This window comes from Epinephelus moara, chromosome 13, assembly GCF_006386435.1.
Source record: "Epinephelus moara isolate mb chromosome 13, YSFRI_EMoa_1.0, whole genome shotgun sequence".
In the NCBI taxonomy this organism is placed as follows: Eukaryota; Metazoa; Chordata; class Actinopteri; order Perciformes; family Serranidae; genus Epinephelus; species Epinephelus moara.
In genome coordinates, this window is record NC_065518.1 from 38,087,491 (window position 1) to 38,103,281 (window position 15,791).

A 15,791-nucleotide genomic window follows, 5' to 3' on the forward strand; every position below is an offset into this window, starting at 1 on the left:
ATATTTCGGCCTCGCTTTGGAAAGCAGAGTTAAATGGTAAACAAACATGGCAGCACACCGGTAAGGTAAGACAACACGTTTACATGTCGTTTTCTATATGTTCTCTGACATTTATCCTAACGATATGAGGCGGTCTTTGTGGAAAAAAAGCTTGTTTAGTGGACTAACTTTGCACTTGAAGTTTGCCCTTTCACTTATGTTTTAACAGGTCTGACGCTACTATGCGCCCCGGCTGTATCTAGGCTAATGGCTAACATGCTAACTATTATTTTTATGTCACTAGTCACTTGAAACAAATTTAGGACGATGGGAGACAGGTTGAAAGAAACCGAAATTTCCCTTTAAGGCCACACACGCGTGGAGGTGTCGCTAACCAGAGGAGAGGAAGAAGAGGAAGTGGGGGGATCAATAAATAAAATAAATTGAACGTTGAAATAATTTGTTTTGGGTGATTTGTTGTCGCCTTTATTTAATGTGATTGAGTAAATTAACACCATAAATGTGTGAATGGATGTACACATACTCACATTTAAGGACAGAGCTGTGCAGCCAGATGGTCTCTCCTCTCCCGTGCGCCCTGATGCTCTTCCTGCTGATTCGGCACATGCAGTTCGGCCTCTCTCTGCGTAAGTCCTCCTCCTCCTCCTCGCAACAATGTACTCCATCTTTGTAGATCACATTAAGCAAGAACATTTTAACATTTTTATAGGCAATCACATGAAGCACGTAAACCCTTAAGACACCGAACATAACTTACAATTTGTTGACAGCGTTTCTGTCATGCGCGCGTGCTCTCTCTTTCTTTCTCGCAGTCTCAGTTTGTTTCTTTTCTTTTGGCTTTTCTAAGATGACAGATGCTGAATATATACTACTCCCTATCTGATGCTGTGGCTGTTTGTGGTTGGCTGAGAGGGATGTGAACTCATTAGTTTGCAGCTGTGTTAATCAAATCAGGTTGGGTTTCCATTACGCGTGCCAAACGTGCCTAACGGTGCCAATCCCCTTTGATCTGACATCAGATGTGACGGGCATTTATGTGCTGATTGCAGATAGTTGCATTGAATAATGGTTTTTGTGGGTATTTATTGCATTGTTAATGTGGCTGACATTCTGGAAACCTGCCTGAGTTTTTGGTGACGTGTGTGCACTGTCTACCGGTCAGCCAAACTTCCGCTACACCGGCTGCGCTCCGCCTGCGTTGACAGTAGACCTGGTTTCAGCTGGTGAGCTTTTAGCACACCTTCGGCGAAGCCTTTTGGCACGAAACTGTCACTGCACCAAGCTGGATCTGTCGACACCTCCCCCTGCTGCACCGCCACACCCATCTCAGCGCACCTCGGTCTGCCAAACTACCAAACTGAGCACGCCTCGGGTTGCGCTGCTCGAAACTAGCTCTGCGCGGGGTTCGCCACTCTGTGCCGCGCCGGGAAACTAGAGGCCAATGTCTCAAGTACACCTTAAGGGAATTTCTTCAAATTTGGCACAAACATCCTCTTTGAATCACAAATTAACTGATAAGAATTTGGTGGTCAAAGGTCAAGGTCAGTGTGACATTGCCTCATTCTTAAAGAAGACAAGAATTAACAATTCCTTGAGTGAGTTTTCTCAAATTTGGCACAAATGGTCTAAAGAATGAACTGCTGAGAATTTCATTGTTGAAGGTCAACGGTAAAGGTTACTGTGTCATCACAAAATATGTTTTGGCCATAACTGAAGAATCTATATGCTAATTAAAATTTCATACAAATTAAACACTTTTCTGGTCCATACTCAAAATCATATCTCAGGAACAAAAGGGGAGATATTTGGTCAGATACTTAATTTGGTGACTCTAATCTTGAAACTGTGCTGATTGTATAAATCTTCTGTGCTTCCGGGGTGAAGATGTGTGCGAAGCATCCATGTTTTTTACAGACATGGATTTCAACTGTAAGAGAAAGTAGACTGGTGCATGGAGGCATACAACCGCGGGGCAGTAATTCTAGTTATTCTCATTGCTTTTTATTATCTAAAGAGCAAGATGTCTTAAATCTTAAGTACACTCAAGAGTTCAGTTTGTGGAGTATCAGAGTATCTGGAAACAGATGTTGCTGTTGATTTGTTGTTTGTCATTTTTCAATACTGTGAGCAACACAGATGAAATTCTATTCACCTCCACTGTATCAAGGGAAAGCAGTAAAGGCAGAGAGAGAGACAGCTTAAAACTTGACAAGTGAAACCAAAATGAGGGCAAATTGATTCTTAGATGCATCACAATGCGGACGTGAATGAGTCGGCATTAATCAACAGTCGATTCGAGTTTTTCCTTATCCGCTGCGAGGGTCCTAAGGACAGAGGGATGTCGTATGCTGTAAAGCCCTCTGAGGCAAATTGTGATTTGTGATATTGGGCTTTATAAATGAAATTGATTGATTGATTGATTATGTAAATGTTTGTTCATAACATGATGTTGAAGTTTATGTCTAAATGGTTACATTCACAAGACGAACATGAAGTATATTGTGAATATGTACTTACGCTACCGCCCAGGGACTAACATTAACGAGAGGAGCAGCGATCAGCAACCAACACACGCTACAGCATTAACCAAATTAAAACACCTATGTGGTGAAGAAAATAACTCTCTGCTCAGTCTGTTTTACCTTTAAAAACCCCTTGCCTGGCCTGTACAGTGTCTTGGCTTTCACCAGCATTAACAGAGAGAGAGGCTGCTCCTAGCTCCTCTGTTGGCATAATGTCAATAACAACACAGCGGCTGTGGCGGAGCACTCCACCTCCCCCTCGTGTTATTCTTAAGCACACAGGAGATTGTAAGGTGCTTTCAGATTAATTAATTAATTATTCAATGCAGTTAACATTTTAAAATAAAAAGGATACGGACCATATATTATTGAGTAGAGCATGAATTGCATACTGTTTCAGGGGAAATATTACAGTACGCTATGCAAACACTGGATCCTACGCAGGCGTGTGTATATCCCGTATATGTGTATATCCCACAGTGGATGCTATATGCTATGCTATGCTATATTTTATTTTAAAAGAAAGAGAAAAATAAATCATATGTTGAAATCAAACATTTCGATGTAATGTGATGCATCGATCGAATCGTTACCCTCTGAATCATAAATGAATCATGAGGTGCCTGAAGATTCCTACCCCTAATAGACAGATACCAACAGTAAAGTGAGAATTTGTAATTCAGGTGAAGTGACCTATTAATAATTTCTGTTGAACTGAGCAGAATTTAACAACTATTGTGTGTGCCATTGGAAACAGTGTTTGTCTGTTGGGATTTTTGGCACATTTGACTTGAAAGATTAACTGATCTCCTCGGTCTTTTAAGTGACTGATGGTTTACTGGATTAAGGTGTGTGACTGTTTATTGTATTAACAGGTATGGGAACACAGTGGGCAGGTATGGGTCGCAGTCTCATGCAGCTGCCAGACTTCAGAGAGTCTATTCTGCGGTCAGACATAGCCCTGAAGGACACCGGCCTGGTTGTGTCTCGCCTGCTCATGGATGCAGATGACACCACCTTTGAAGACACTGTCCATGCATTTGTTGGCCTCGCCGCCATACAGGTAGAGTAGAAACTCCATGTGTGAACGGGGAACTCTGGCATTGGTGTCATTTTGATAATGGACCACAGGAGAGAAGCCTTCACACTAAGTGCTGATGGAAATATGTTGACTTGTATTTAGATATTAGTTCTTTTATGTAGCTTACCAAAGTTACATATTTGGAAACTCAAAACTTCTACATGTACCTCTCATCTTACTGATATCTCGTTACATGTCAGAGATGGTATATCTCAAGGGGTTTATTCTAGTATAATAAATTTGACAACAACAATCATATATTTCCATATGGTATCTGGGATACACTTGCTTATATTTTGTCATGTTCAACTGCTGCTGTACTGGTAAAGAAAAATAGTAAGGGACACAACACTGAGGGTCAGCACATCTGCGTTTATTCTACCATGCAGCGTAAAACAAAATCAGACTAAACAGAAATGCAATTATAAAATCATGATAAAGAACCCAAAAGATGTCTAAACCCTGCCTCCCCAAATAAATAAATAACTTACACATGAAAGGTATCTCATGTGTGTTGTGTGGTTCCCTACAGATAGCTCAGATCGACCTGCTCACTAAGCTGGGTCTGCAGCCTGATGGTATCATAGGACACTCAGTGGGAGAGCTAGCCTGTGGCTACGCTGATGGCTCCCTCACCCACAGTGAAGCCATCCTGGCTGCCTACTGGAGAGGCCGCTGCATCAAGGAGGCCAACCTTCCTCCAGGAGGCATGGCTGCAGTGGGTAAGAGAGAGCAGTGATTCTTTACCACATTTCAACAGCTGATATCATTAAATATGTTGTCTCGTTTGGAATGAAAACCTTTGTAGTCTGTCATCTAAGGGTTTGTTTTTTGTTTTTTTTTGAATGCTACAATCTATGTGAAAGAGTAAGTCAGGATTTCTAAACTAAATAAATCAATGAAATAAAAAAGGTTTTAGGTGAAGTTTGGAAGGAAGCTTTAATAGTTTTAAATTTCTGTGATGGTGACTTCTGGTGAAATCTGTTACAGTGTACTGTATGTAATTATGTTATTATGATATTATCATGATTATAATTTAAATTATGCTTTTTCTGTAAATGTCTGTAGAAAGTAAAAATGAAGTCTTATCCTGAGTACTACAGAGTACAGAGTACTGTCAATTATTGAAAGGTCTCACTCCTCTCACTGGGCTCAGTTTTTGTGGCTTCATGCAGATTAGCAAAAATGTGCTTACTTTATAGCACAATAGGATGTTACATTCTGCAAACAATCCCACTATGCAATGAGTTGCATTTCATAGATGTGACCTTACACCTGGCATTAATAATGTGAAATGATAATAATTCATGATCTCAATCTATTGCTTACTATAGAGTAAATGTGTTTCTGTTATATAGAGTAAACAACTGTATGGAGAGCAGTGAACAAAGATGATTTTGGACTAATGAGATGAAAGCAAAAGTCTAAAGTACCTCTTTCGCAGCAGTCATCTCAATACATCAAACTAAGAGTATTGTTAATTCCACAAAATCTATCGCTGTCTGTTTTCCAGGGTTGACCTGGGAGGAGTGTATGGCTCAATGTCCTAATGGAGTGGTTCCTGCCTGCCACAATGCTGAGGATACTGTCACCATCTCCGGTCCACAGGTCATACATTCTAGGACACTTTTGCTTTTATAGTGTTGTTAACACGCAGAGAACCTGAATTTTACACTGTGACAACACTGAGCCAGCTTAATGCTTGGAATGTTTTTATTTCCATTTGCTCACATGATGTTAATTTTGTAACTATACCTGTTTTTCAGGATTTTAGCTGTATCCTAGAAACTGCAAAATTAGTAAAACTTTGTAATTTATACAAGACTTTTCATGACTAGGCTTTAACAGGGAACCACCACCAAAGTGAAGAATTGCAGTATGTTATTTACATGGCAAAGGAAAGTACTCAGAACATTCCCCTCAGTGTCATCTAGAACATCGTTCACCATTCATTATCAATGGAGCAGCTCCACACTTTATAACTGATGACATTACAAGTTTGTTTTTAGCACTTTAGTGTTTGCATTTGAGAAGGAGTTGCTCATGTGTACTAATATTGTGGACTATTTTAGACCATAGGAATAATGTATGAATTTTGAAAATGGCTGTAGTTCCTTTTTAAATCTTGTTGAATACTACAGGTTGGAAGACACTGTTGTGGAAAATTGTGCACATACACAAATGAATCAGCAAACTTACAAGACCTTCACTTTTAGATAAAAATTGTAACTTTTTTTAGCAGAGAGGAAGACAGGAAGTCAGAAGAGGAATATAGTAGTTGATCAACAGCAACAAAACAACAACACAAACGATGCCAGGATGCTTTAAACTATGTAAAAACACTGTCAGATTGTAAAAACATAATAGCACCTCTATTATCTAATGTTAGCATGAATACACTGACCTATCCAGTTTTTCCTAGTAGCAGAATGTTGTGTCTTGACAGGTGTGGTGTGTGTGTGTGTGTGTGTTTTATTAGGAAGCAATCAGTAAGTTTGTGTCTGAGCTGAAAGAGCAAGGAGTCTTTGCCAAGGAGGTTCGCAGCGCTGGTGTCGCTTTCCATTCGTACTACATGGCCTCCATCGCTCCAATCCTGCTGGCTGCCCTGAAGAATGTACGTGGCTCTGCAGTCTAGCTTTGACTCTTGCTGTCACACTGACAGCTACTGGAGGTCTTGGAAACACAGTTTCACTTTCATTTGGTGTATTACTGTATGAAATGCACTATTTCATGTATTATCTTTGGTATGTTATTTTTATGCCTCTGTGCCAGTGATTGCCGTGGCTGAAGGCATTATGTTTTCAGGTTGTCCACCTGTCTGTACATACATACATCCCTCTGTCTGTCCCATTCTTGTGAACGTAATATCTCAAGAACGCCTTGAGGGATTTTTTTTTTTTCAAATTTGGCACAAACCTCCCCTTGGACTCAAGGATGAACTGATCAGATGTTGGTGGTCAAAGGTTAAGGTCACTGCAACCACACAAAATATGTTTTTGGCCAAAACTCAAGAATGAATACACTCAGTATGACAACATTTTACAGAAATGTCAAACAGGATTATATGATGAAGTAATCACATTATATATCCAAAAGTTCAAAAGTCAACTTCACTGTGACATCATAATGATCTGCTAAAACACTTTTCTGGCCATGATTCAACGTCATATCTCAGGAACAGAGAGGGAGACATACTGAATCTTGGGTGTCCACCTTGAAACTGTGGAAATTCTAGTTTTAAATTATACATGTTATTATCATTTTATCTGCTTATTTTCTGTAAATCATTTTTTGACATTTCTTCTTTCGCCGCTGCATTCTGCCCCTGTCCTACCAGGCAACTTGGCACATCAGATTATTATGTCCATTATTATAACCATAGGCATGCAGCTTGGCAAGTATTTGAATATTGATAAATAATTTAAAATGTAATCTTGTTTGTAGGTGATCAAGGAGCCATGTCAGCGTTCATCCCGCTGGGTGAGCACCAGCATCCCTCAGTCAGAGTGGGACTCTCCTCTCGCTCTGTACAGCTCAGCTGACTACCATGTCAACAACTTGGTGAGCCCTGTGCTGTTCCATGAGGGTCTCAGTCTGGTGCCTGAAAATGCTGTTGTGGTGGAGATAGCACCTCATGCTCTGCTGCAGGTACGCACAGCAAGTTGTTGCTGGACCACGAACTACATTAGCACATCCTGGCTCTTTTGACAGCTTCTTCTGTCTGTCATATTTGAATTGTGGGCATCAAATGACACAACGTGGGTCATGTGTTCTAGACTTCTGACAGACACACTGTATCATCAATGAAGTAAATATCATTGTCTGAGTCTTTGACTGGCTGCTCAGAGTCATTCATCAATTCTGTTATATTCAATTTAGGATGCAGAAAACTGTCCTATATATACCTATATATACTATATAGCGACAGTGTGACAGTGGGAAAGGCAAAAAAAATATAGTTGATTAATTTGCATTTAATTACATGCTGCAACAACATTTTACTCATTAAGTTTGCATTCAAATGTTTAAAACTAAAAACCAGGTTAAAATGTGCCCATGTTATGTATCAAATTGAATATATCAAGCTTGCTAACTGTAAATAAAGGTTGGTGGATGATGGGATACCATAGACAGAGTAGAACTTGAGAGTTATTTATGAAGCATCCTATAATGACTTTCAGCTAGGAGAGGGAAAACCCCAAAGAGTGTGGCATGGCTTTTCTACGACATTTATGATGATGTATTGTAGTTTTTATGCCTCGGTCCTGAGGATAGCTATGGCTGGAGGGATTCTGTTTTGTTTGTCTGTCCGTCTGTCCCATTCTCGTGAACAAGATATCACAAGAATACCTTTAGGGAAGTTTTTTACATTTGGCACAAAACTTGCCCATATCTCAAGAATTCATACTCCAATTATGACAAAAAAATTAAGCATCCATGTTTTCATAGACATGGATGTAAACTGTAAGTGTTGCTTGAGTGGTTAGTGGAGGCAAACAACTACAAGGTGGTAATTCTAGTTCTAAAAGTTGCACTTTTAGATTTTAAAACAGTGCTACAGTTTGAAATGCAGGAAAGTACAGCCTGAAGAAAGAAGCTCTTCCTGAGCCTCTTAGTGCTGGCCTGGTGTACCCAACACAAGAAATATATATCATTTATAACGGTACATCATTTGATTTAGCTGTGTGACTGAGCCTAGTGATCTCTGTCCAATCACATAGTTTTACACTGTCTGCATCTTATATTGTTTCAATTTACTTAATTTTCTGCTGTTCAGTTCATCAGCTGTTAAGCTATGCCTCCTGTTAATCTCTGTATGCTTACATACAGAGAGATAATAAGATAATTTAAGAGTAAGATAATTTATGTCTGTAATGTCACCCAATGTTAAAAAACACACAGTAACATTATGAACATATCTCTTGAGTATAGCTCCACCATCTGTAATCTTGGAGAAATGAATGGGAAATTAGTCTGCACAGTGAGTGTACAAAAAACAGAAGTTTAATGTGGTGGTGTTGTTATTGTTATTAGATTCATTATATTATATTGCGATTTGAAGACCTCATTGTTGTGGAAAGAGCATGCGCTCACTTTCACATCTGCACAAAGCTTATCAAATATTTGTAAAGTTTTGCTAAAACAATGTCTTTGTCCTGTAAAAAGGTATAATGGTTTAAATAGTTTAGTGAACCACTGTCAAAACTTCCCACTTCTATATATGTTTTCTATACAGGCCATCCTGAAGCGTACCTTAAAGCATACATGTTCTATCCTCCCCTTGATGAAGAGAGGCCACACCAACAACCTCGAGTTCTTCCTCTCAAACGTTGGCAAAATCTACATGAACGGGTCTGTAAATGCCTCACTGCTTCAACATTTAGTAACATTTGGTGCATCAGTGGAGTTTGGGGTACCTGTTGTTCTGGATGGGCATTGCAGTAAAACCTCCCGTCCTCTTCCCCTCTTTGAGCACTCCTGGAAACATTTTCAGATTGCTGATTTTAGAATTCTTTTTAATGCAACTCTGTAGCATCAACATGGATGGTAACAGCCTCTGCCCAGTGAAGTACCCTGTGCCAGTTGGTACCCCTCTGATCTCCCCCTTGGTGCAGTGGGACCATGCTCAGACCTGGGATGTCCCTAAGGTAGAGGATTTTTCCAGTGGCTCAGGAGGAGCGAATTCTGCTGTCATCTATAATATCGGTAAGAAATGCACATCCACATTTAAAAAAAAAACAAAAAAAACAGTTCTGCATCTTCCATTTTTTGTTCACACTCAAGGGCTTTCTCATTTGCCACTTGATGGTCTCTGTATCCAACTCTTCTTTGACCAACAACAGACATAAACCCAGAGTCTATAGACTACTACCTGATTGGACACTGCATTGATGGGCGTGTCCTCTACCCAGCGACGGGTTACTTGGTACTGGCTTGGCGTACCCTGGTGAAAAGTCTAGGGGTTGTCATGGGAAGCACCCCTGTAATCTTTGAGGATGTCACCATCCACAGGGCCACCATCCTGCCAAAGACCGGTAAGAGCAGAGCACAGCAGAGGTGTGAGCACGGGGAGGTTGGAGGTCTTGTTTCCAAAGAAGCGATGAGCCTCTGATTGCCTCTCTGTCTGTCTTCTATCTTTACCTTTCTGGTCCTCTCAGGCCTTGTCCAGCTGAAGGTGCATCTCATGCCTGCCACCAACAAGTTTGAGGTTTCAGAGAATGGAAACCTGGCTGTCAGTGGTATGTAGTCTCTGTACATCCGATTATGTTTTCGGGTTGTCTGTCCATCTGTCTATCTCTGTCTGTCTGTCAGTTCCATTCTTGTGAACGCAAAATCTTAAGAACGCCTTGGGGAATTTCTTCAAATTTGGCACAAACGTCCACAGGGACTTGAGGATGAACTGATTAAATTTTGGTGGCCAAAGTTCAAAGGTCAGTGTGACCTCACAAAACATGTTTTTTGCCATGACTTAAGAATTAATACACTGCTTATGACAAAATTTCACACAAATCTCTAATTGGATAAAATGATGAAGTGATGGCGTTTTATATCCCTGATTGATTCCAACATTATCCATTTGATTATCTGTGCAAGGGTGTCTTTGATGCCTCAACATCCCAGATTATATCAGTCTTTTTTGAACTGAGGGCAGGTATTATTAGTATCTGACTTTCATTTATGGATACCCTGAACACGCTTTATGATCCAGTCTTTATTTTAATCCTACTTTGAGGTATTTTTTCTACATTGTACAGTGCATTCTTTAGCCCTGCCTTAAAAATTAGTGAAGCATGTATTATTTGTATACAGATTACAGGTATGAGTCTTATCCTGGTGTGGATCACATTATGACCTTTCCATGGAAAATAACTAACTAGGTTTTGTTCAGTTAGAGAAGCAGCAGGCAGCAGTTCCATTGAAAATGTCTAAAAATTTGCTGACTTCTGCTCTTGTTCCACATGTGATTTTCAGGCAAGGTCAGCTTGCTAGAGGATGCAGCCCTCGATTCATTCCACAGTCAGATAAGTCAGCAGGCTGCCAGCAATGATGGTGACCCCAAAATGAAGCTTACAGCACATGATATCTACAAAGAGCTGCGGCTGCGCGGCTATGACTATGGAAAGACCTTCCAAGGCATCTTGGAGTCCAACAATGCAGGTACTAGTGATGTGTGTGTGTGTGTGTGTGTGTGTGTGTGTGTGTGTGCGTGCGTGCGTGCGTGCGTGCGTGCGTGCGTGCGTGCGTGTATGTGTGTTGCCTATCCATCATTGTATTTTTTGTATTTTTAAAAATGGATTTTATGATACACAAAGATGAAACATAAGACAAGAAAAAAGGCAGTAGTTAAAAGACAGCAGATTGCCTCTGCACTGTGTTGATATTTTTTATCACATCCCCCAGACCTAAGTAACACTGTGTTGTTACTGATGACTTATCTCTATTTGATTGGCTTCCTCCAGGAGACAGCGGGAAACTGCAGTGGACAGGAAACTGGGTGACCTTTCTGGACACCATGCTGCAAATGATTGTGGTTGGGCTGTCGGGTCGTAGTCTGCGTTTGCCCACCAGGATCCGCTCAGTGTGTGTTGATCCAGCTGTCCATCTGGAGAAGGTCTGCAGATACACTGATGGAAAGCAAGGTGTGTTATCATTCTGTTCAACATTGATTTTCTATGATGTGTATCTGCATGTGAATCCACCCACGCATACTTTCCAGGTTATCTTTTCTGGTACATCTGTCCGCTGTACCAAATAGTTTCTCTATGTAGACAGTAGTCATGTCACCACTTGTGAAATTTTGTGTGGATACGATGTTTAAAATAACAATTGATATCTGATATGACTTTTTGTGGTTGTTGTTTGTTTTGTTTTTGTTATTATTTATTCTTCCTTTTGTGCCAAAGAAACAAGAAAATCTACGTAACTGAACTGTTTTGAAGTCACACAGTCCTTTGTTACACTACCTTTGAATGAGAACAAATTAAATCATATGAAGACAGACATGACAGGTCTAGGCAGCAACCTTTGTCATAACCTTCTTTTAAATTAATACATTTTCTTAAAACAACTTTTTTACTACACTATACATAATATATCATAATTCCCTCTCTAGTATCCGCTTTATATTGCTGTGAAGAGATCAACAAATTTCTCCTTCAAACAGCTGTATTTAGTCAAGGTTCTCACCAACATTTATTTTTTAAAAGATTACATCATGAAGACGTTATAATTAACCCTCGATCAACACTAATATTTACAGAGAGGAACTTGAATGCATCATAATGTAACTCAATGCAACCTCCGTCAGCAGTTAGATTCGACCACTGCTAAAATTAAATAGCTCTCCTCCTGCTGATGTCAACGCAGGCTTATTGTTCACAATGTAACATCATCATGGAAACAATACGGTGCATGCCCTGAAGCATCAATTGTGAGTTTACATCAGTTTGCATCCTTTCATCCCATTGCTGTCCTCAGGGAAAATTTATTTTTTCACTCAAACAGGTTTTCTACTATTCCCAGGATAATGGAATGCCATCAGTTAACAAGCCCAGCTTTTTACTCTGGAAAAAATTGATGTGACACAACAGAAAAACACAGTCCCCCAGGAAGTGTGCTGGGCCAAAGTTTTTGCATTGGGCCCAAAAAGTCTTTTTCCCCTTGACTTGCATTGGGAAAGAGACGTCTTTAAATCAGTAGATACATTTCTTTTGAGCTTCACAGCGCCGCAGAATGACTTGTTCCACTATCAAGATTTATCCCACTCGGTTTGATAACGTTTCGAAAGTCTAAAAGGGCCACAGTTATTTTATCCCCATTGAAGTTAACCAAAAGTTGTGGAAGTTGGCCGCTCAGTTGCACTAGGCCATGCTCAGCGGCCGTAAGTCTCTAGTGCCCTTGCTTTATGGGCCCAATGATGCGGAAGCAGTGTGGATCATCCGGGTAATTTGATATCACGGAAATAGAGCTTTTTTTTGGCTTCATGCACCACTGAGCAGCCTTCATAGGAATGAACAGGGCTCTGCCAGGTCTCTTAATACATCCATGGAAAAACACTGGCCACTTGTGATGGGTCAGTGGCAGTCAAGAAGGTGAATTTCGGTTGATACAGATGTTTGGCTAATATATTGGTATATCCCCAGTAGATAGAAACTACCCAATGTCATTAAAAAATATACATTTCTCCCTGTTTTGTACAGATTTAGTTATGTAGTATCTGATTAGAAACATGCTTATATTCTGTAGGGTTAGGGTTCTGTAAGTGTGTACCACAGTGAACATTTCTCTTTCAATCCTATAGCCATTGATGTCCACGTAAACCGCTGCCTTGACAACATTATTGCTGGTGGAGTCCAGATCTGCGGACTGCACGCAACTGTGGCTCCCCGCAGACAGCAGCAGCAGAGTCCCCCCACCCTGGAGGAGTTTGTGTTTGTTCCCTATGTGGACACAGAGTGCCTTACAGCCAATGGAAAACTTGCAGAGCAGCTGAGGCTCTGTAAAGGTAAACCTCTCTTTGTGGCTGTATCACTTTTTGTCATCTCTTTAGTTGACAGATATAATTTTGGATCACATTTTAAGCTAGTTAAAATGAAAATTAAATGCACGCCCTTAACTGTTAATTTTTTTTAAGTACATAAACATATCTGTGAGTGTATGACAGTTTGTAGCCAAGTGATGTTTTGAAAGTTATTATGTTTGTCATTAGCATTTTCATTACTGTGACTTACTGTCTTCTTATTGCAATGTTTGATACTTATATTGAACATCTCTGTGTTACAACTTCTATAAGGCAAAAAAGCAATCTCTATTTTGTACATAAAGACAGCAGTCAAATGTTATTTCTTTCCATTCAATAAAATCTTAAAATCAATGGTTGATATTATCAGCCCATTTTCCTCTTTTGTATCATCTGCCTCCACATGTCCTTTAAGACTTTGTCCGGCTCTCTCAATCCAGGTTTAATCAACAGACTGCAGCGGAAGTTGGCTCCTCACGGTGTCAAGCTCAGCATCCCCGGGCTACAAGGGGAGTCAGACGGCCCTCTTCCCAGCCCCGAGCCTTCTGAGCCCAGCCTGGTGCGGCTGCTGGCCCTGCTCTGTGGCCTGGAGCTGAATGGAAACCTTCGCTCAGAGCTGGAACAGACTGTGGATAAGGAGAAGGTGTGTCTGCTACAGGACAGCCTGCTGCAGGGCCTGCTAGACAACCCAGCCCTCAGACACTGCGTGGACATCACCATAGAAAACAGCATGCCCGGCAAGATCAAAGTGCTGGAGGTAATATTGAAAACTAGATTTAAAAAAAAAAAAAAAAGGGCAAATTTCATACAGACGCAGAATGACTGAAATACAATATATATGCTCTTCAACCCTCTTCATCTGTCTGACCCCTACCAGGCTTTCTCCAATGATGGTCAGCTCTTCTCTCGCATGGTATCTCTTCTCAACATCCAGCCAATGCTGCGTGTGGACTACATTGCCACGGCAACCAATCTGGACCTTCTGACCCCCCACCAGGCCACCCTTGAGGAGCTGGCGGTCACCTCAGCTCAGTGGGACCCACTGATGGGCCCGGCCCCTGGAGGTGTAGTAGGAGGGGCAGACCTAGTGGTTTGTAACCACGCCTGGGCCCCTCTAAAGACAGACCCTGGACTGCTATTGGCAAATCTGGCTTCCGGTGCCAAAGAAGGGGGGTTTGTCCTCCTCCACACCCTATTGAAGGGGGAGACTCTGGGGGAAACCGTTGCTTTCCTCTGCAGTACAGCTCAGAGCGCCAGCAGCCAGCAAGGACTGCTCACACAGGTCAGTGGAGATAGTGTCTAAATCACTTAATGATTTTTTACCCTTCTAAACACTACTTTTAGTGCGTCTTTTAGACATATAGATGGGACCCTCTCACAGAGAGAACTATCATTCTGACAATCTGTATGATTTTAACCCCCCTGAAGCTGGAAGCTCAAAGAAATATTTTTGGGTAATGCAGTACTTCTCCCACAAAATGACCATTTGTATCATTTGTATCAATTACTCACCGTGTGCTCAGTTGAATTCATGAAGAAAAGTTTTTCTTTCTCTCACCTCCATGGTGAACGGAGAATCCAAAAATGTGCACATTCTTCAGGATTTGAAGTCATTGGGAATGCGTTAAACAACAGTAAAACTATACGGGGGTTAAAGTTCTATTTCCAGCGTGGCGAAGTTTCTGTGAGATGCCCTCCGACCCCGAGCTGATCTAACAGTAATTTCTTATGTTTCTTATGCATTTCTCTTCTTTTTAGCCGTTTTATTATTAGCCACTAGCCGTTAGCTTAATGCTAACTTAAAAGAAGGCTAATCCGAACCGAGCCGATCTCGTTAGAAGGCTAATCTGAACCGAGCCGATCTCGTTAATGTTTGCCGCTTGTCAGGTTAATGTTTTAATACTTCATTCAGTATACAGCTGAAGAGAAAACTTTCGATTTATTATTTTTATTTCTCTCCTCAAACTCTCTAACGTTACAACCATTTCCTCAAATTTCCAGCCACAACCATGGCTACAACCAATCAGGATTTGTGACTGCCATAAAGCCAATCATAATGCGTGATGTCATCAGTTAGCGCGGGACCCCAGACAAATCTGGCAGCCTGGACACACTAAGCTCGTTCGAGATGAACTGCGCCTCGCCTGGAAAGTAGACGAGAGCAGGATGCCGCAGCAGGGGACAGTGACAAAAAGCTGCGGTGAAGTCGGACAGTTTCCCGACAGTTTCCCACAGCCTTCAGTCCGTACAGGAAGTCACAGACACACTTACATCCTGTCTGGAATGATGGGGGTTTAAAAAAATAAATAAATAAATTATGGCGAAAACGTAGTTTCTTCCAGCACTAGAATTAACATAAAAATATTAACAAACAAAAAAACACTAATGGTCGGTGATAAGTAGTGTTTAACTTTTGATTGAACATTAAATTAAAACCCTCGGCGCATACTGCAGCACAATCAAACAGATGCGCAACTGGAGCATCAGAAGTGTCTCTGACACCAGACTCAGAGCGGACCGGTGGAACTGGAAAATGCATATTTTACATCAACAAAATCTATTTTATCATTATTTTGAGTCACATTGTTGAAAGAATTTAGTCGTCTGTGTTCAAGCAGGATAATAGCAGGTCTCCATTGTGCGTCGGGCTTTCTATTTCCTTGTCGGA

At 40.9% G+C, this 15,791-nt stretch overlaps 1 protein-coding gene across 2 annotated transcripts in view; it reads left to right on the forward strand.

Annotated features, from left to right (window-relative positions):
• fasn (fatty acid synthase) overlaps nt 1-15,791 on the forward strand; it is a 116,819-nt gene that overhangs the window by 67,572 nt on the left and 33,456 nt on the right. For both annotated transcript variants that reach the window (XM_050060257.1, XM_050060256.1), the window contains 14 exons: nt 3,398-3,585; nt 4,136-4,325; nt 5,117-5,211; nt 6,083-6,217; nt 7,048-7,251; nt 8,840-8,955; nt 9,137-9,309; nt 9,447-9,638; nt 9,762-9,842; nt 10,576-10,761; nt 11,064-11,243; nt 12,905-13,108; nt 13,564-13,880; nt 14,001-14,405. In XM_050060257.1, the coding sequence (XP_049916214.1) occupies nt 3,398-3,585; nt 4,136-4,325; nt 5,117-5,211; nt 6,083-6,217; nt 7,048-7,251; nt 8,840-8,955; nt 9,137-9,309; nt 9,447-9,638; nt 9,762-9,842; nt 10,576-10,761; nt 11,064-11,243; nt 12,905-13,108; nt 13,564-13,880; nt 14,001-14,405 (2,666 nt within the window). The remainder of the gene's footprint in view (nt 1-3,397; nt 3,586-4,135; nt 4,326-5,116; nt 5,212-6,082; nt 6,218-7,047; nt 7,252-8,839; nt 8,956-9,136; nt 9,310-9,446; nt 9,639-9,761; nt 9,843-10,575; nt 10,762-11,063; nt 11,244-12,904; nt 13,109-13,563; nt 13,881-14,000; nt 14,406-15,791) is intronic.